Source organism: Melanotaenia boesemani, chromosome 21, assembly GCF_017639745.1.
Source record: "Melanotaenia boesemani isolate fMelBoe1 chromosome 21, fMelBoe1.pri, whole genome shotgun sequence".
In the NCBI taxonomy this organism is placed as follows: Eukaryota; Metazoa; Chordata; class Actinopteri; order Atheriniformes; family Melanotaeniidae; genus Melanotaenia; species Melanotaenia boesemani.
The window spans coordinates 7705625-7726310 of NC_055702.1; the positions used below are offsets into that span (position 1 = coordinate 7705625).

At 39.7% G+C, this 20686-nt stretch overlaps 1 protein-coding gene across 2 annotated transcripts in view; it reads right to left on the reverse strand.

The window, feature by feature from the left end:
- Nucleotides 1-20367, reverse strand: part of LOC121633074 (heparan sulfate glucosamine 3-O-sulfotransferase 3A1-like) — a 35488-nt gene extending 15121 nt beyond the window's left edge. Inside the window, exons 1-2 of one of the 2 annotated variants that reach the window (XM_041974951.1) lie at nt 20228-20367; nt 19449-20126 (exon numbers count right to left, since the gene is read on the reverse strand). In XM_041974951.1, the coding sequence (XP_041830885.1) occupies nt 19449-19999 (551 nt within the window). In that variant the 5' untranslated portion in view covers nt 20000-20126; nt 20228-20367. The other variant, XM_041974950.1, reaches the window with a different exon arrangement.
- Between the last annotated feature and the right edge of the window lie 319 nt (nt 20368-20686).

Genomic DNA, 20686 nt, shown 5'->3' on the forward strand with positions numbered 1-20686 from the left:
ACAACTCAGACTTCAAAACAGTAGTTCACAAATCGGTGGGTGATGTCCATCTTTTATACACAATCTGTAAGTGGGGGAAAAAAGGAAAGAATGAGGAAAAGCTAGGTGTGGTAGTGGCTGTATGTGTGGTTGCTGCTACATTACCCTGTTTTCCCCTTCACTTTAACCACACAATGCTTCTTGAGAGGAAGTCACGTGCATCTTGCAAACCCACATTTTTAGAGTCTGTTTCATCTTCAGCTGTATTTCATCTCAAATTCAGAGCACAGATAAGCATATCAATGCACTGACAATAATACAGCATCCTATCTACTCAAAATCATTTTGCACTATACCACACACACAATTAAAGGAAAAAAGAAAAAAAAAACATGACAGGTTGAAAGTCTAAGTCTGTTGGCTCTGCTTCTGAGAGCTATAAACCGCCTGGGATTTTTTAAAATAGAACAACTTCTGAAAAGGAGTCATTGTTCTGTTCAAATGCTGGCATATAGAGGAGCCAAAATTAGTCAGGTAGCATCTTAGCCAGCAGAGCTGGAGGAGACGGTCTGGCAGATTGTTTTGCTGTGAACTCAGAGCATCATTCTCTCAGACGCTATGGACTACCTCACAGTAGAGAGCTGGTGTATGTTTCAGCTGCAGTCGTGCTAAATTTCATTACAGTTATTACTCACTTACAGTACTATGTTTCAGGATCTTTAGGCAGAAGAGGGAAAAGGGTAGTAAAACATCATTTCTACATGAAATCTGATAGATGTAACATAATGAAACCCAAATATTTGATAGTTAACTTTAAACAGTTTCAAGAGCACATGGAGTCAAGAGTCTAAGCTTACCTAAAAAATTATGAAGACGGCAGAACAGCTCTGCACATAGGCAATACATACAGAAACCTGGTGATCAAGTTTCTGTTTAGACTGAGCAGAAGGGGGGAAAAGAGGGAGAAAGATGATAGAGAGTGGGAGATACTGGACAGGGGGAATGCAGACGAAGCTTGGGATACGAGTCAAGTGTCAGGCAGACAGCAGTATCGGAGAGTGTCAGAGTGATTACACTGTCTCTGAGCTGTCTTCCTCTCTGTCTTCTTTTTCTATTTCATTTTCTGTCTCTTCCCTCCTTCTCTATGCCTGCATCCTTCAACCCCCCAAGCTCAGAATACAAAGCACCTGGCACATCACATCGCTTGCCTCATCTTTGTGCCAAGCCACAGTGAGCGCACACCAGGGAAGTTTGAACCCTCTGAGCCATCCTGCCATCACAGAGAGAGCCAGAGATTAGCATGTATGAATGCTCCCCTTCCCTTTATCGCTTCTTTTGACATAAACTCATTACAAAAATGTACAATCTGTCCTAGATTTTGGTGCCAAAGACAGAGACAGAGGCAAATCAATATATCAGATAAAATACCATGGAAAAACATTAGAAAGAAATGTTATTATTTTCCTTAAACTTCCTGGAGAATAAATTATCAGCTTGGTAATAACAAGTTACCCCAATGATTTATGCTCACTAGTGGTGAGAATGAATGCATGCAGGTAGGGGCTGAGGTTAAAGACATGGTCGAATGCGCGATTTCCATTTTGCGTCCCTTGCATTATCCATTAAATAAATAGCCTGGGGAAAATGGAACTTCACGCAGCTCGTTTTCTGTTGAGGCAGCAGAGCTATGCATAACGAACAGGTGATGCTGAGGTGCTGAGGCCGCCGTGCTATCAGCAACAGATGCACAAGCCTGCTGAGATTGTATGCATTGCCAGCGAGGTGGGGCAGGATGGAGAACAGGTTGTCTCGGGAAGAAAAGGTGAAAAATTACCCACTGTGGAATGTCACAGGAGCTAAAACGACACAGAATGGCTAAAGTGCAGCCAGCGGTTGCCTGGGGCTGGGCTGTGACCCAGAATTCAACAGAGCTCCAGTTAGAATCCAGGAGGCCCCATCACGGCTGAGCTACACTGGCAACAGGAAAACACCTCCTCTTTCTCCCCAGACTGCAGAGAGGTAACCCTATCTGGGAAGCTGAGTTGAGAGCACATGATAATATAAAGTGTGCCGGAGAACTGCGGCGTCTGAGGAGCCGCTGACAATGTGCTAATGTTTTAGCCTGTCAGCTCTCTGAGAGGAAAGACGGATGGCTTTAGAAATAGAATGTAATTATACAGCAGAACATTGTCAGGGTTAGTACAATGGACATACTGTAGTGCAGATTTCTTTTTCTTCATGTTATAAAGTGTGCTCTGCAGAAAACAGAGTGATTTTGAGTGTAGAGAAAGAAAACCTACAGAAACACACCAAAGTGTCATAAACACACAACGTGTCTGTGCTTCAGGCTATATGAAACAATCTAGGTACTTCTTTTAAAATTTATAATAGTGTTACTTTAAACCCAAATTTGGTGACATCAACTTAATTCAGGAGCTCCAATGAGATAGTTTATGTTTGGCCCTGATCCTGCCCAGTACAAGCATTAAGTCAAACTAATAAAATCTGTTCTTGCAGCAACAGGGATGTGATCCCTCACTTGACTTTCTACCTATAATCTGCCCAAGCAAAAATTTAGCTTGAGGCTTAAGCCAATGTAAAAACACATAAGCAGAATACCAATGCAGATTAACTGGAGTATGATGCCCCTTTAACCCTGCCAGGACATTCTTCAATCCATTTTCTTCCATATATCAGAAAGATCATCAGTTCCCAGACTTCCTGGGGAAGTATTTCATATACTTTACCCCTTTTCTCTTGACAGAGATAGTGGTTGGACCAATTCCTCACCAAATATGTCACATCTTAAAGACTATGTCATCAATAATCAGCGTTTCATTATTTTTTTTAAAAGCTTAAATCCTAATTGACCCTGCAGACTTTAAGTTATAGATGCGCTTAATTATTCTGATTGGCCTCATTCCCTGCAACTGTGAAGGTGTGAATAAAGCATGCCCAGTTAGGGCCCAACAAGCCAGGTAATACCATGAGGTACTGCTTTGATCTCAGGTTATGCTACATGCCTACTTTGCAGTCATCTGCAGCACATCATAAATGTATGAAAATGAAAAACACTTGGTAATGCTGGTGGATCAATTTGCTGCATTCAAAACAGACAAAAAAAAAAAAAAAAAAAAGTTTTGGTTAGACACATGCTAGTTAACCTGTGTGATGACAAATATTGGTCACAGTTGCTCCACAAGGCACTGTGATCTGTGAAGCTGTGCATAAAATATGACTGGACTGATGAAGCAGTTTAATGGACTCTGCTGTCAGATCAAGGTCTCACTGGTAATTGTTCAGAAAGCAAATGATGAAGGGGAATTTACTCAATATCACTACATTCAATGACGATCAGGGCAGGCTGATCAGATGGTTTCTAAACTCAAGCAGAGTCTTTGTGTCTAATAGTCGAATGAAGCCCAAAAAGAATCACCTCTTGTGCCAAAACTTTTGTCTACTGCTACAGCCGCTACATGTGAATGAGTGAATAAAGATAGTGGAAGGCCTCATCTCTCTGCCTTGGAGTCAGATCATTCTCTATTGTACTTGTGTGTTATAGACTTTATAAGTACACTGTACATGGCGAAGTGCTGAGAAATGCAGATATCTATTTAAAAATATAGAAAGGTGGAACAGCGAAATGTTCAGTATTTTGAAACAGAAAAGCAATTCTTAAGGCTTGCAGGCTTGTCAAGTCTGAAAAATGTACATATTATTTTGCTAAGATGAATTATTCAGAGGAAATTTTGAACAAAAAAAATGTATTACTTTTATTTGGCTAATGTTCCAATGTATTAAAAAAGGAAACTTGAGAAGAGATAGAGGCTGGTACCATAACAAAGCTCCCAGCTGGAATCTAACATAGGTCATTTTGAGGTATGTGTATGCTTTTGAACCACCAAGATATTTGCATGAAATGAGTGTTTAACCCCTTAAAATCCTTAAATTTTTACATAAAACAGGTTTTTGTGGATAAAAGACTTGTTGTGGACCAACTGTTTTACTGGATCATTGTTCATGTAGCAGGACCATTTTCATTGCAGTATGATCTGCTACTGGAGAATAGTATGGCTTCAACGATAAAATGCATTGGCAAGTGTTTATTGAATCTCCAATTATGATTATAGCCTGGACTGGTATAAATAATTCAAGAATCATCTTAAGAATCAGTCCAATGGTGTATAACATGTATTTGGAAGGTAGACTGAGTATTACACATATTTAATGGTCACGTCCTGCCAACGGGACATCTTGTACCAACGTGTACCATTTCACTACTTTACTTCCTGTGTCAAATGATTAAGACTTGATGCTGAGTTAGAAAAGTACTTACACATTAACAGCCACAGTTATCTCCATTAGAGATACTCTTCCCTTTTTTTCGAGCAGGTTTGTGGTGTATTTATGAACGGCATCACAGACATCCAGCCCATGCAGCTGTTTCCCGGTTTTCGTCCATAATGCTCCAATTCTCGCTGAGGCCCACCTGATTACAAAGCCAGCACCATGACCCGAGCTCATGTAAGCAGGTGATTGCTTGTGGGCTGTACCCTGGTGTGTTGCCATGGAAATGGTAAATGAGGTGTTCAAGGGGGGGAGGAGACATCAGCCTGATGATTCATATTATCAATCAGGGGGGTTATTTTTCAATATTTCACAATGATGTAATCGTCCTAAAAACACATTAACATTGAGGGAGCACTCTGCAGAGAGATAATGGCTGCATGTTTGCAGCGCTACTCAGTCAAACTCTGCCAGCCTTGAATGACAGATGTGACTTAAATGCAGATAAAGGCTGTGGCGTTAATAAATACAGTAAGTCCAAATCACAATTAGGGAATAACGATAAGGGGCTGGATGTTCCTAACCATTCAAATGTACATGTTCATGGAAGAAGAAGCAACCTAAAATGAAATGCTTATTAATGCAATTTATATTCATGCCAGTGAAATGGAGGCTATTATGAGGCACTTTCAATCACATTTGCTTTAACATTACTGGCCTGTCAATGGGGGTATAAGTTTAGTTTTTTGGGTTTTTTTTTGCAAACATTAAGCATAGGTTTACTTTACGACAGCACAAGTTTCGTTGCTTACTTGTGTTTATAATAAAGATCAAACATGCATGTCTGCAAAAGTGCTGTTTGTGGTGCAATGTCATCTGAAGTGTGTCTGTGTGCCTGTGCATGCTTATAAATTCATTTCTTCTAAATGACCGCTTTTTCCAAACACGTCCATTCAGGACTTCATCAAGGAGAGCTACAGCAGAATCGCACGCTGGTACTCGACTGCCAAAAGTTTAAAGCTTTGTGGGTGAGGGGGAAATCCCTCCTGTTGGATTTACGCCTTGCCAGATCCAGTCCTGTTTTAAAGCTGAGTGGATAAAAGAGGGAGAGAAAGAGAGAAAAAGAAACACAGGAGCAAAAAAGCAGGGTGGCGAAAAAGAATATTCCCTGCTGCTGGGCTGAATGGAAAATAATATGATGTAATAAATGGTATGTCAAAAGACAGGCCTGCCCACGAAAGCCACTGAGTCAGTGCATGTGCGTTTTTTAGGTTTAAGCCTTTCCATTAGTGCTCATTTAACATTTGGTGGGGCGACTGAAGCACCAAATCATTAATGAAGGCAGCAAAAGCTGAGACGATAGTTGTGTGAACCTTTCATGAAATGAGCCTAATTACACACTTGTCTTTGAATGACAATAAATCAATGTTTGTGACAACAAAATCAATACAGCTGCATCTCAGTGGGCATAATGAGAATATTGTAGAAGACTTTAAATCATCCATATCTGGGCTCATTCCCCTGAATTAAAGCCCAGGAAGGTGTGAAAAGTGTGCTAAATTATTGCAAAGTGATTAAAGCTTAACAGATTCAGTTGTCATAATGTTACTCCTGCAACATTTCAGGTTATTATCAACTGTTACAAGTGCTGAGTCTGACAGCGTTCATGTAAAGAAAAGTAACAATACAAATGTATAGACCAGAGCAACATGTGAAACAGTGGGGCCACTGAACTCATTTGTGTTAATCAAACTTCTCTAAATTGTTTGTGTAATGAAATTATGGTTGCCAGGGAGCCCTGGGGGACATCAATTAAGCAGATAAGCAAATGAAAATAAATGACTTTTTATCAAATGTGCGGCTGCTGACATGTGTGTCCGGTAAACACAGGAAAAACAGGAAAAGATTTTGTTCAGTGATTTGAGACGCCATAAATCCCAGTGATAAGCATTCAGTGTCATTTCTGTTTATAGATCCCTGGGAAACAGTAGTTTATTTACTCTTCAAAGCCAAATATAACAGAAATAATATGTATTTATATTAATGTTAGCAAAGATTTTTTTAAAATTCTGATTTAATACACTTTAATCAGTCAAAAAGAGTGTATTTTGAGTAGTTTTGTCTTATATTAAGAGAATATGGTGATGCAGTGGTTAGCACTGCCACCTCACTGCAAGGGTGTTCAGGGGATCCAACTAACCGGTCAGCTGAGCCTCTTTCTTTGTGGAGTTTCCACGTTCTACCCCTGCCTGAATGCTGCTTATTGTCCAAAGCCAGCTGGGATACGGCCCTCACCAGAAAACATGGGTATAGTCGATGGACGATGAATGGAAGAATACGGCCGTCGCAGTTTCCAGCAGTGGAAACACTCATCTGATCATTATTACATGTGTGTTTTTTTCATCTTTTGCAGCCGTGATTTACTCACTTTTGTGGAACTAAAATGCTGAATCAGAGAAGGAAAGCTCAACTTTCTATGCATGTCAGAGTGCTAGCACACATGCTGTGTTTGTTTGTCTGGTCTCATTTGTTATGAAATTCTTGATGATTTATTTCACAGAACCATGTGCAGCTTGTCCACAGAAACCTTTTGGAAAAGGGTATAAACTCTTACAAATACTTGGAGAATTACTGGATGAATCATCTGTGTATCACCAACTAAATTACAACCAGGAGAACTTGTTAGTGAATGAAAGTCTTTTCAAGACCATTCAGGGGAAAATACACTTCAGTTCTCAGAAGACAGCGCAGTAGTACAGACCAGGTTCACAGAGCAACAGAGAAGAAACCATCACCAAATGTTGTGATGTTCCGACTTTACTTTTCAGATTTATTTGTTGTGTTCAGTTGTGCATTTAAAGGTTTGATTAAAATGATAATAAAAAAAGCTTAAAAATAAAGCTTTTATATAAACACCGAATAAAACTTTCTTACCAACACAAACCATTAATAATTGCAAATCTTACTTGAAAAGAAGCTCAGAGTGATTCTAAATGACTAATCATTGTGATGAATGAAGCAAATCATTTCCTAATAAGGAAAGAGGTACAATTTACTGTACATTACTCTTATTTTTTCTTATTTAAATAGTTTCTTTCTGTTCAATAAAAAGGTAGTTTGTGCAAAAAAATATGGTTTATCTTGGGGGTGATGTTGGACAGGGACAATGAGTGTGTGTGTTTTGAGGGGGTGCAAAGAGTGGTGTTCACCCAGGTCGTAAAACACGCCAGGACCACCACTGTGGTAAAATACAAATGAAAGCCTTAATGAAGGTTTAACTTACATGAAACTAATTACCAGTTATTTGATAAACTGATAAAAGCTTTACTACTTCAGGAATACTTTACTGAAGGAGCAATGATGGAGGTAATTCCTATAAACAGGTATTTGCATATAAATATCTGAAGGTAATGAGAAAAATCTGGGAGCTAAAACCTTTCTGGTTTTCATTACTAATCTGTACATTGTCCAAGTATTGGTCTTTATCTTTATCACTTATTCTCTGTTTTTAGACACATCTACATTTAAACTATAATAAAAGAAACAGGAAATCTCAGCCAATCTGTTATCTGGACATGATGAAACTGCACCGGAAGTCAAAAAATATTGGTCACTGCCTCCAAAGACAAAGCAATCCACTAAAGCTACTGGGTTCCCAGACTGTGATGAAGGACAATTGGAATGGAACATTATACAATACAATGCAAGGAGGCCGAAAATGTGAACTGGGAAGGAGGATTGCAGGTTGTGTGAGCTTCACGTGGGATAGGCACAATGAGGAGACACAGCACAGTTAATGGATGTGCGCACAGCTTCCTGGTGAATAATGCAACCCTGCTAATTGGCTGGATTAATAATTGATGGGAGTCTGTTTGAGGCAGGAATGGGAGCTGCAGTGGATAAAGAGCAACTACCTACTTATTAGAGAGGACTTTGAATGCTATATCTTGTGCATCTGTCTACGGCGTGGCTAAATAACCAGTTTCCTCCTCCTATTGATGCTTTGACTGTAGGGGAGGATGTGACTATGTGAGACGAAGATGTCAGAGTAAACAGTCGCCCTGACAACTTAATTACATAATGATGCCCGGCCCCACCACAGATTTGATGGGTAAAATGACTTGGATTCCACGAGCTCCACAATGTTGTCACACCCTTCACACTGACCACTGCTGACCCAAAACCAGCCAGCTGCATAAATAGGTGACTACGATAATGCAAAGACAAAACAAAAGGTATTGATATAGCAAGGCCAGTTTTACAAATGCTTTGCCCTGCATCTGAAACTTTGGGATCCAGCTAAAATGAACGAGTCTGGGACAAATGTTCAGTCAAGAACACAAGCTCATGAGAGGACAAAGTAAAACGAAAGAGATGTAAGACAGTACGAAACATAGATTTTACTGTAAACTTGATTTATATGCTGTGTTCAAGGAAGGTACATAAAATTAGCTTATAAAGAAGTGTTGTCCTTCAGTGTGTCTAGGTCAACACCTTGAAGCCACTATTGTGATCTTAAGATCAATAACTCAGGGTGTTTAACAAAAACATTACTGCCAATCTAAAAACCCTTGTTGCAGAGCTGAATATAAAGTAGATACATAAAAAATGAAAACGTTCTGATTTGATCATTAAAGCCACTAAAAGACAGCATCTACATTTGTTTGACAGGGCACACTGCAACAAAGCATAACGCATGGCTCAGAATTTCTCAACTGGCTTTGAGTAAAGCAAAAACTCTAAATTTAGTACTTCACTTTATCATTCGCACAGGTATTTTTAAAATAAAGAAACAGATACCAAATTAAAGACATGGTTGCATCCTGTTTGGACGGTGGTTCTGACATTTTGTGACACATTACCTAAACAATGCTTTATGTTCAGCTAAATGTTCACATTGGGTTGGATATGTGAAAAATACCTTCACTGAAGAGATGTCACAAACTACTTTTAAAAAATGTTTGAGTCTCCAAAGTGTCCTGACTTCCTTGCATGCAGAACAAAGATATGTTGCAAAAAAACTAAAGTTCAGATGCTGGTACCAAACTGTACTGCATACACATTTCAGCAAAACTGCCTCAGATTGCTTGGAGACAGTCTGAAACAGGTTTTTTTTTTTTTTTCTAGAACACTAAGGTTTGAATCCCAGAGCTGATACATGTTCACTTTAACCTCTCCACACTTTTGAATGCCAATTTGGCATCTATTGTGCATCCTATTGTCCCTGAGCTCTCTCTAGCCATTTAAAGACAGTTTTACCTTGATTCTTGTGTTATCCCTTCTTCTGTCTCTTTCTTTATTTTCCTCCCGTCCTCTGATAGTGTGTTCTTTCATTTCTTTGCTGAATTAGCTACGGTGCGCGTTGAAAATGACTGGTGTGTTTATATCCATTTGCTAGCGTGTGACACAATTGCGTAAAGCGAAAACTTGGCTGCAATGCGGCGTCTCGAATAAAAAAGTTTAGTGCGGTTTCTCAGCCTCAGGATGCTGCCAGGCTCCAGAAATGAAATAGATGTTACTGTGCCACCAAATGAGTCCTTAACATGGAGTTTTAAGGTCAGAAAGTTACACAATACGTTTTTAAGCATGAACACACCCTTATGCATATGCATTGTTGTAGTTCTACTTGGTGTACCTGTATGTATTTCTTGTATACATTACTAGATGAAAACTTCCTTTTATTAATAGAAAATGTGAACAGTTTTCCTATATCACTTTTAATAGTGTAACAGCCCAGTTACACTATGAATACAAGGGTAGAAGTAAGTAGGTTGGTCCTCCTATGTGTAGTCAGTTTTGTGAGAGACAGAACCAAAGTGCATGTTTTCTGTGCTACTATCATTTAAATACCAGGTTAGTCTGGTTGCTACTTAGCTGATCCAGCTGGTACACAATGCAGTCTTTCTCTGAAATCCACTGAAAAAGCTGAACATGTTCAATTCAAATGAGGATAATGAGAATAAACAGGGAGGGCCGAGTTTAACGTCTGTCCAAGTTTGGGGAATCTCACATCAATTACGTATGTGTAAGTGAGTCATTTAAAATATTAGGCTTAAAAACCAGGCACCAAACAGAGAAATGGACCTATAAAAAAGTTCAGGCTTTATTGAAGCTACACTGCATATGCAATGGAGGAACTACAAAGTAATTTAATTTCAATAACTAATTGCCTCCTGGCTTTCATGCATTCTTATTGTCATTACAAATCCAACCAAAAGAAAAAAAATGGAGATTTTTTTTTTTTTTTACCACCCTAATCCCCTTTTAGAGTCAGGAAGTCTAAAACAGTTTAACACGAATGAGTCTTTAGATGAGATAGTTCATACTTTTCCCATTCTTGTCTTTTGGTACAGAATTTAGTAACATATACTTCAAATCAAATTGCCAACTGGGGTGACTGGAGCTCACAAAGAAGAGCAGTTGCCTGCCAGTTGGAAGGCTGGTGGTTTGACCACATGTCAAAGTGCCCTTGGGTCCAAAACTAAACCCCATCTTGTGCTCTGTGCTGTATGACTGAATGTACTTGTGTATGAATGGGTGAACATGGCTTGTAAATAAAGCAATCTGAGTGGTCAACAGGACTAGAAAAGAGCTATATAAATATATTCCATTAACTATTTTACCCACGCCTATACCCAAACTACAGTGGCTGACATTTTCACTATTTTCGTGTGGATTAAACAGATGGGATTTAACAACTAGTGAACTTTGGTCGTGTTGTAACAGACTGAGATGAGTTTTCTCCTTCTCCTTTCAGTTATATGCACAGATAATCAGCTGCAGGCTGTAGCTGCATATTTAATGGACAGATATGAGAATGATAATGATCTTCTTATCTAACTCTCAGTAAGAGCCGAACATTTTAGAAAATGAAGGGTTATTGCTTTAAAATGACATTTTCTTCACAGATAATTATAGAACTTTGTTAGGAGAAGTACTGCTTACAGATTTTGCTCTCTCTACACTCCCCCCTGCCACGATTCTCACTTTTGTTCTACATCTGAGGGAATCGGTTTCCTGCTTGTCTCATTAACATGCAAAACCTCGCTGGATACAAGAACGGATGATGACAAAAAAAGTGGAAGTCCACAACACTGAGAATATTCCTTACTTCTATTATTTTGACATGTTTCATTGACAGCAATCTCCCTTTTGTCTAATGTACAGTCAGACCTAGTTACAGTAGCAATTACTAGTGTTCAGGTTGAGATTAATTGAATTACTGTGTGGCTTCTCTACACTCCCCCTGTGGGCACATCAATCACAGGCCCTGCGCTTCACAGGCCCTTTATCACCCTCCTCCATCTTTATGTAAAAAGACGCAGGTTGCGCTGTTGCACTCCATCTATCAATAAACGGGCTGGGGTGGCAAACTCATTTTCTAACACGATTCTCTCCTTAATCAAGCTGCCAGACAGTCTGAGGTAGTTAGTAAAGCTTGTGCCATCTTTTCTCCAGATGAATAAAATGAAGGAGAATATTTAAAATCGTGCAGCTGGAGTTATACTGACTCCTGTTTGACCTGAAATATCTAAGAAAAAAATTCTAAACCTGTCTTTGTGATAAACTTTATTTGATGATGAAGAGAAATCTCACTATATAGCTCTGTGAATGGGTCTTTTTGTGCCATGCAACCATTCACAACAGAAGCACAATAGTCTTGATGTGAAGCTTTTGTTTGAACAGCTGGATTATTACTAGAAGAACCAGGTAGCTTTTGAAACTGCACGTGCAATGGATGTACGATGCTTTTTGTTTGAATAAAATAGCTCTCAAAGCAGATTAAATGCTACTCTGTCATTCTCCCTCCATTCACCACCTCCATTATTGGCTATTTTAAAAATTGTGCAGGATTTCTGGTCATGGTCTATAGTTCTGCCAAACCTTAATCTTCAGCATGTTTTATTTCACTCATCAGTACTATGCAACTCTTTGTTCGTCATCTAGCTGAATTATATAGAATACGCTGGATGTAGAAGTGTTGAAAGCTCAAAAATAACATCTGAAGGAAAAGGATGTTGGTTTCTTGGCTGGCCATGCCAAAAAAATGCCAATCCCTCAGACGGACTGAGAGAACCACACACACACATACGCCTCGAGCTTTGCTGCCATATAATTCAATGTTTTGCATGGAGACAGAGGTTGGGCAGTCAAACTGAGGTTGTGCCTGAGGTGCCGTCTGGCGTAGCCTCTGTCCATGTCTGCTGGATGGAATCTGCCAAGGCGACTGGCACAGCCTGTAGCCCCGATAGAGCAAGAAGAAACGTTTGTTTGTCGCCATCCTATCACCACACAGGCAGCTGCAGATAGCACACATTGCAAGTGTGACAGAGTCTGTGCCTTTAAGCGTACACATAGAAAGGGAAAACAATTTCATGTGAACCAATAAGCTTAGGAAGGACACTTGAAAAGACTTCGTGAAAGACATGAAGAACTGAAGAGGTGAACTTTGCTGAACAGCAAATACTTAAGTTTACATAAACATGAAATACTGGACCCAAAAAAAATAAAAATAAAATACTACAGTTGGAACAGAAAATGGAGGACCCAAGAGAAAACAGCTTCCTTCTTTATTATTGGTTTCCAGGCTTTTTACTGCAATGGTTCTTCCTCTCTTTCTGTACCTCTGTGTTCTTCTCTCTTGTGGAAAATATGGAGGACTCCCGGTCCTGTGATAAAGCTGCAGCCTGAGAGATGGGAAAGAAAGATCCATCACACTGAGGCGTTGGTTTGCCCTGCCAATCCGCACCACTGAGGGCTGTAACGCATACATGCTCCGTCCATGCATCATTTACCGAGCTCTTCAGTGCCTAAATAACATGGTTTTGGCTGCACATTTTTCAGATCCTAAAGCTCCCTGGCAAATCCTCTGAAAGTCTTCATATGCATGAATTTCTGGGGGTTGTCTTGCAGATTGTTTAGTTCCCTACTTATAAAGAGAGCTCACACAGTCTAGTCAAAAGCCCCTTGACTCTGTGGTGCCAAATAATATGGGGGATATACTCTCTCTTTGTTTGAGAAAGGATAACACTTGAGTTCCATTTAAAAGAAACATTACAGAAAACTGAAAGAATTACTCTCTTTTTTTCCATTTGGTCTGTTCATGAAATGCCTAGAGGCAAAAATGCTGAAATAGAAAATATTACCTGGCAGGTTTCCATTGAGTCTAAGGAAAATAACATCGCTGTTAATCTAGTGAAGGGCATCAGGTCCAGTATATTGCCTGAAAATAGGTTACTGACCATCAGACATAAAACAAATATTTCAAAAAGGTCACAGATCTCAACTCAAGAAACAGAACAGTGATTACACTGTGTCACAGCTTTAAAGAGCTGTGTAGTTCTAGACAGTCAAGCACAATAAAAAAGTGACCTCAAGTGCTTGTTTGGAAATATGAATCCTAAAATAAATACCTCATAATGTCAGGTCTAAAACCTCATAAAAAGGCCAACAGCTGCTAAGCTAGCCAGGTCTGAGACACAGCGGGGTCAGACAGGTTGCTCGCTAGTGTACACATGAACCCAAAGTGAATAAACAACTGAATCCTAGAAACAATGTAACCTGATCCTAGTGTTACAGTACCATCTGTTGGCATTGTGAACTCAGAGGGTGGTACATTCTGTGGAAGCCGTCTGCACGACCCTCCTGACTGTGATCAATCACACTCCCTTTCTGCACATGTTCATCAAAGCTCCAAGAGGTGCTGATCCCTGACACCTGAACTATTTGCACCAAACCAACCTGCTATAGGCTTCCCTTCTATAGCTGGCTTTGAGGGGCACAACAAACAGTCTTATTTTAGGTGCGTCAGGTGAATCCATCAGGTGTTAGCGGAGGAGATCCAGGTGGTGCCTGCAGAGCACCCCCCTGCACCTGCTGCCTGTCCTCACCCACCCATTGGAGGGCAGATTCCCAGGATGCCACAGGGCAGCTGCTGACAGGCGCTGCTTTGGATATTTCCTTTGCTTCTATCTACCTCTTCTGCATGTGGCCTCCAAGGGTCAGCTGCAAAGACATTGGTGTGGGGGTGGAGGTCAAGGAGTCGGTGGGGGCTGTCGCTGTGGGCCACAAGCCTTCAACAGGAGGTGACCGTTCCAGTTGTACAATTATACCCCACAATAATCACTTTCACAATCCGAAGGCAGCTCAAAGCCCATGCTGTGGGGGTCTCTGCTGATCACGTTACATCCACCCCTAAGTTGAACCCCCCCCACACCTTTGCCAGCCACCTCCACTCCACCTGCCTCAGTGTGTTAGCAGATGTAGTTGTGCTCAAATATTTAGACTCAAATGTATGCAAGACTTCATTTAAACCTTATAGCTAAGGTGACTTTTATACATTAAAAATGTCCTCTCAGTACATAAAACCTCTCCTTACACTTAGCTTCAGGATACATCTTGCTTCATTATGCTAGCATATGACCACCCAAAGCCATTTCTAGAGAGCTTTGAGAATATTTTATTACTGCTTAGTATTTCAAGTGTCAAAATAGGATAAATCAAATGGGAGCTCAATTAGGGGAAATGGTTGAACTCTGTTTTTTAAATCCTGACTTTACCTCAGAGAAATGATCAACAAATTGTTCCTTTCAACGCCTCTTTAAAGAGACCATGGGGATACATTTATTCAAGCTTGCAGAGACAGACTTACAACTCCAGAAAAAATATTCCTGGATGTTCCTCATGTAATGGGCTAATATTAATAATAAATCCAAGCATGTAAGTAAGTAATTTGTTATTTATTTATTCGTAGACTTGGTGTAGTAAACTACAGGAAAGGGAAACTGCTTTTAACTTTAATTAAAACTCTGTGGTACATGCATTTTCAGTATTTTTGGCAAGTTTATATCCAGCTGCAGTGAGTGGGCTCCAAAAGCATGGTGGATATGCTTCGAATTAGACTACACATTCGCAAAAATAAGCTCTATTAATATCTGTACTCACACACAAATAGGTCTCTGTTAGATCAGTTTTTTTAATTCAGTTGGTGTGTGCTTTTTGTCATGACAGCGAGGAGCGGGGACAGGATAAACAGTATTCACATGCATGCTAGAACTTGTCTTATAAGTTGTTATTAAAGTTTCTGCACAATTACCCAGGTGTATGCGAATGGCTTAAATTATAGTGAGCTGTGTAGAGGACATGCAGCTTTTGAGTGACTGCTACAGTACAACAATCTTCCTGTGCACAGCAATGCACATGTGAAGAAGTCAGGTTTTTAACATATAGCGTCTCTCACTTGGAGTAATGTCATATTTTCCAAAATATAAAGCAGAAGTAAATGAGACCAGAGTTTAAACTGCCACCTAACTCACTGAGCCAAAATCAGAAACTTTATGAGAAGCCTTTTTTAAAAATTACTGGGAATACACTTTTTAAAGAAGAAGACAAATGTAGCTGTATTTTCTTTCAACAAACCTACCTAAAGAGCCAACATCTGGGTCTTGATTTGTGTTTTATATTTCATATATTGTATTTGTCTACATCTGTAACTGGCTTGCTACGCTGACCAATGTGCGGCGCAGGAAAACAGATCAAGCTACAAACGGGGCGGTTTCCCCACTGGGTCACTGCATTTACGATCAGGACCCTTCTTTTATTACCATTACAGAACTCTCTTTCAAATAAGGCCAGCTTCGTGAACAGGGAAGCCCCTAATTCAAAGTGACTTTTCATTTCTTTTATTTATTTATTTATTTTTTAACCAAATTTACTGTATTCATTTGCTTTCTTGTGGTTTGACATGTGTAGGTTTAACAGATCAACCACAAATTTTAAAAAAAAAAGCTGATATTTGAGTTTTAATACATTTTTATTTCCTGTTTATGGCCTTGTGCATGTGTGTAATAATAAATAAAAAAAATAACTGTCTGCCTTTCTGTGTGAAATACAATCACATTTGTTGCTTTACAAATACAGGTGTGGTCACATGTTTTTTATGGAGCGTAATTAACCCACTTAGGGATCAAGTGAAGTCTAATCCAGCTGGTCTTTGGACATCTGAGGCAGCAGGGTCCAGACAGGTGAAAGCCTGGGTGTTCAGTAACCTAAGTAGGCCAAAAACATAATAGTGACTCCGCTGTAGAACAGACCTCTGCCTCACTTCACAGTGCTTGTGCTTGACCTCCTTGTTCACTCAGAGTGTCCATTTCCACAACAAGACCTGAACAGGTTGTGTGTGGTTAGACGAAGTAATGTGTAGTGAAATGTAACGCTGAATGACCGGACCAGTTAGCTCTGGTTTCCTGTGTAATGAAAGGCCAAAACTGTGCACGACATCTGAGACGTGCCTCTGAATTATACACTACTTTTATATTATATTTATTCATTTTTATAAAAAAAATGCTTTTGGACTAATTAACATATTGTTGTATCTTCACTTTTGCTGTACAATCATATATATATATGTATATATATATATATACATATATATTAACTCTCATGTTCTTAACAAGTCTGGGAAAGCTCGAAAAGAAGGGAACAAAAGGAGTCACATTGAGCGCTTTGTGTAGTTAAATTAACTAAAAAGCTTTCAGCAACAAGTGATTCACACCAAGGAATACTGCCAGAATTTCTCTCAAATTTAAAAACAGATTTTTCTAGATTTAAACATGCTTGTACTTAAAATAAGCAAATCTGGCTGCCAGTGCATTAAGGGGCTTAACTTGATAATGTCTCTTAAAATAATTCCGGGCATTAACTGTCATCATTATACGCAAAGTTTTGAAATGAGATCAAATGGACACGACTTGAAGTAATCTAGTTACGCTGAGAAAACAAGCTTATAAAAAGTAATGTCTCTTGTATCGAGCTGAAAATAACTCAAATGTGGAGTAGAAGGCATGTCGGTTTGACTTTGTAAAGAAGCAACAAGAAGCAAACACTTGTAAGATTAACACACTAAAGAAAGGAGCTGCTTTAAATGTTTGAAGCTGTCCTAAAATTTAAATTAAAGCAAATTTTTGACACCGCATGTCAAGAAATTTTGTCTTGTTTTACACAAACAAGAGCCATTTTTTAGTTTTTTGACTGGTCACATCAGTCATCTGTCAAGTCATCATGTGCACATTTGCTTCTTGGTGTTTTAGCTTTTAGATGACTGCATGTCAGATGTGTTTTGCTTTGATTTCTTTAAAGCTTTTCTACAAAGACTGCAGCAATTTTTCTGACAAGTGACTTAAAACAATCCAATCAGACTGATTACCTTGTTTAAATAAGCACACACACACACAAACACCTCCATGCGACCTCAACCCAACAACTTTAAATCAAATTAGAAGCTTCCCAAAAGGCAAAAAGCTATCAACAGGAGGACTCTCAGACGTTGTTGAGAGGAGCTGACAAGATGAACTCCAGCAAAGTGGGCCACGCTGTTTTAGCTGTTATCTGCCTCTCTTTCCAATTCAAGGGTCCTCCTGTTTTAAATAGGCAGCATTAAGATGAACCGGCACTAAGGTCTGTCCTTGGAGCCGCGATCCAAATTCCAGAGAATCTTGGCAACTCCTGGGGATAGATGGGACCCTCATGGATATAAAACCCCACAATGGATGAATAGGTAAACAGAAGGGTGTGAAAGAGTGATGGCAAAAAGAGAATGTTCACTCTCAGAGAGGCACAAAGAGGGCGGTGTGTGAGTGGGAGATGGGAGAAAGCCAGTGTTTGGGGGGAGGAAGAGGAGGGGGAGTGAGAGGGTTCTGAGGGGAGTTGTTGGTGAGTGAGAGTAAAAGTTTTGTCTCCAGGCTTTTAGAGGGTGCTGTGTGTAGTGTTAACTCAATCAAAAGGTGAATTATACCTCCTGAGACACTCAGGTAACCTTTCATTATGGCCCTAATCCTTCTTAATAACGGAGCTGCGATGTCGGCAATGCCCCATTAGACAGAGAACCACTGAGAGGAAGAGCCATTATTCCCCACAGGCCTGTGGAAATGTGAACACACAACACTCATTCACATACTCTCACTGTGACAGATGATATCAATCACAAATTCGAAGTGAGCGAGAGAAACGTAGCATACTCCTCCATGAGGAAATAGAGATATGGAGGGAGAGTATGTGTGTTTACGGTGGATCAGAAAGCACATGCAAACTAAAAATGGCTCTTTACAATTTAAGGTCAACCGCGCTGTGAACTCATGTGCTGCACCTTCAATTCCAATAAAACACACACTTTTTAAAGTGAACACTGCATGCCACAAAGCCCTGTCAAAAATCTGGACGGCTGTTACTTAATCTTCTGTTACATATTTTTATTTCAAACATTTTCAAAGCACTTCTAAGGATGAAGTCTTGCTTTTCTTCTTAGAAAAGCTTGTTTTAGAGTTTTAAGAAAAAGCTCCCTGGAGTTTAAAAGCGTTACAGAAATTTGCATAATTAGTAAATTAATTAAAAGGTTTAATTTAAAACAAATTTGAAAACAAAAGGATTTAATTGAAAAGTTCTGCTTACTGTGTTTGGGTCCTTAAATATTTGTCATGAAATTTCCATTTTAATTTAAATTATCAAAGAGAAGCAATATTACTAGAAAAAAAAAAGTACATTTATAGTTGTTTTAAAGATTTAAATGATCTGATTTATCCTTGTTTTGTTTCCCAGCCTAGTAAAGCTGTAAACTGTGATTCCACTATGGCCCTGACCAAAGCAACTTCAAGGCAGTCAACCCTTAAATGTGAAACAAAATGAGCTGACTGATAACATCTAATGAAAGCAGGCCTGCTGTAGCTTTAATAAATCAACAGGCTGTCCACGGTCCTTATTTCAGCAGCAATTAGGCTACTTCTACATGTTGAGATGTTAAAAAAGATTTCTGAGTTGTGTAGACATGCCTTTATCAGTGATGTATAGGAGACTGTAATAAAAAGTTGGAAAAACACAATCTATCATCATGGCAATTTAATACCAAAAGCAATATACAGACCTAAATCGAGATTTTAAGAGGGAAATTCAACTTCAAGCAATTTTTTCACCATGTTTGCCTCCAATCTTGATTAATTTTAACTCAATTATAAGCAATGTTAAACATTTACTCAAAATATTTTGGCTTAAAAGGTTTTTAAACTACATTATTATTATTATTATTATTATTATTATTATTATTATTATTATTATTATTATTATTGTTATTATTATTATTATCATAATTATTTTGGCTTGAAGAATTTAATTTAATCAATAGGCTATTTTACCTGTACCACTCCAGTCCGTTGTCATAGTTGCGGTCAAAGAAGTGCGGCTCTGCTCCCACGGCTCTGATGTCCGGATGAACCCGGAGAAACTCCAGCAGAGCCCGGGTCCCTCCTTTCTTCACCCCGATAATGAGAGCCTGTGGCAGCTTCTTGCTTCCCTCTCCGAGCGGACTCAGTTTACCTGCAAACCTGGGCGATACTTTCCTGGAAACAACTAAATCCGGAGGTGGCAACATTAAAGACTCGTCGGCAAGCTCCACAACTGTCCTCGCGCCCTCATCCGCGAGAACCCGTGAGACGCGCCTTGCGGCCCCGTAGCCCATCAGCTCCGACCCCGCGGTCCATCCGTACACGAGTCTCTTGGTCCTCAGCGGACTAAAGTCCTCGGAAAGCCTCGCAGCCCGATGAGAGACCGGAGAGGGCAAGGTGCACCGGTCGGTGAGGAGGTGCAGGAGGATGAGCGAGGCGAGGAGGCAGCACAGCATGACCGCTGCTTTTCTGGAGGTGCTTCGCGACAAGGGGTCCAGTCTGTGGATGCGGCTAAAAGCCATACCGGTCCCTGGGTGGTCGGTGCAGGAGCCACAGCCATGCTAGGCGGACATCACTGAGTCTTTTTGCCATGAAATGACTGAGTCTTCATCCACAGTTTGCTGTGGAACACAACTCCTCCAAAAATACCTAATGATGCCCAAAGTGAACAGGTGAGGAAAAGCTCGTTATAAAACCTTGTTAGGTAGATGACAGCAATTTAAGCACTGAGGTAACAGTCTCTGCCCTACCTGCTGGATGTAGGATGCCACAGTCAGCCCTCACACACCAGGCGCACGTGTATAGAGTTGTAAACTTGTCTCGCACGTCAAGTTTGTTGATGGACACCACTCTGGCCAATAGAATGAAGAGGAGAGAAAACAAGAGCCAATGATATTCGAGGTGGGTGGTGACGCTGATGTGCCATCCCTGCCAACTTTGAGGCAGTACAAAATACACTTTTAATTATCTGTGAATAAAAGCAACATAGACACAGAAATTTATATTCACAACTGTAGTTGTTTAATATTGACAAGTACACATTTCTGTGAGCTAATTTTGTTTTAATTTAAGCAAATCAGAATCTCATTTGATGTCAAAAATTGCACATAATATTCACATCTGCCTACATGACAGTACAAAATACTTTCCACTGTTCAATGTCACATAAAACCCAACCTAAAAATACTAATCTAGGCAGAATACAACCG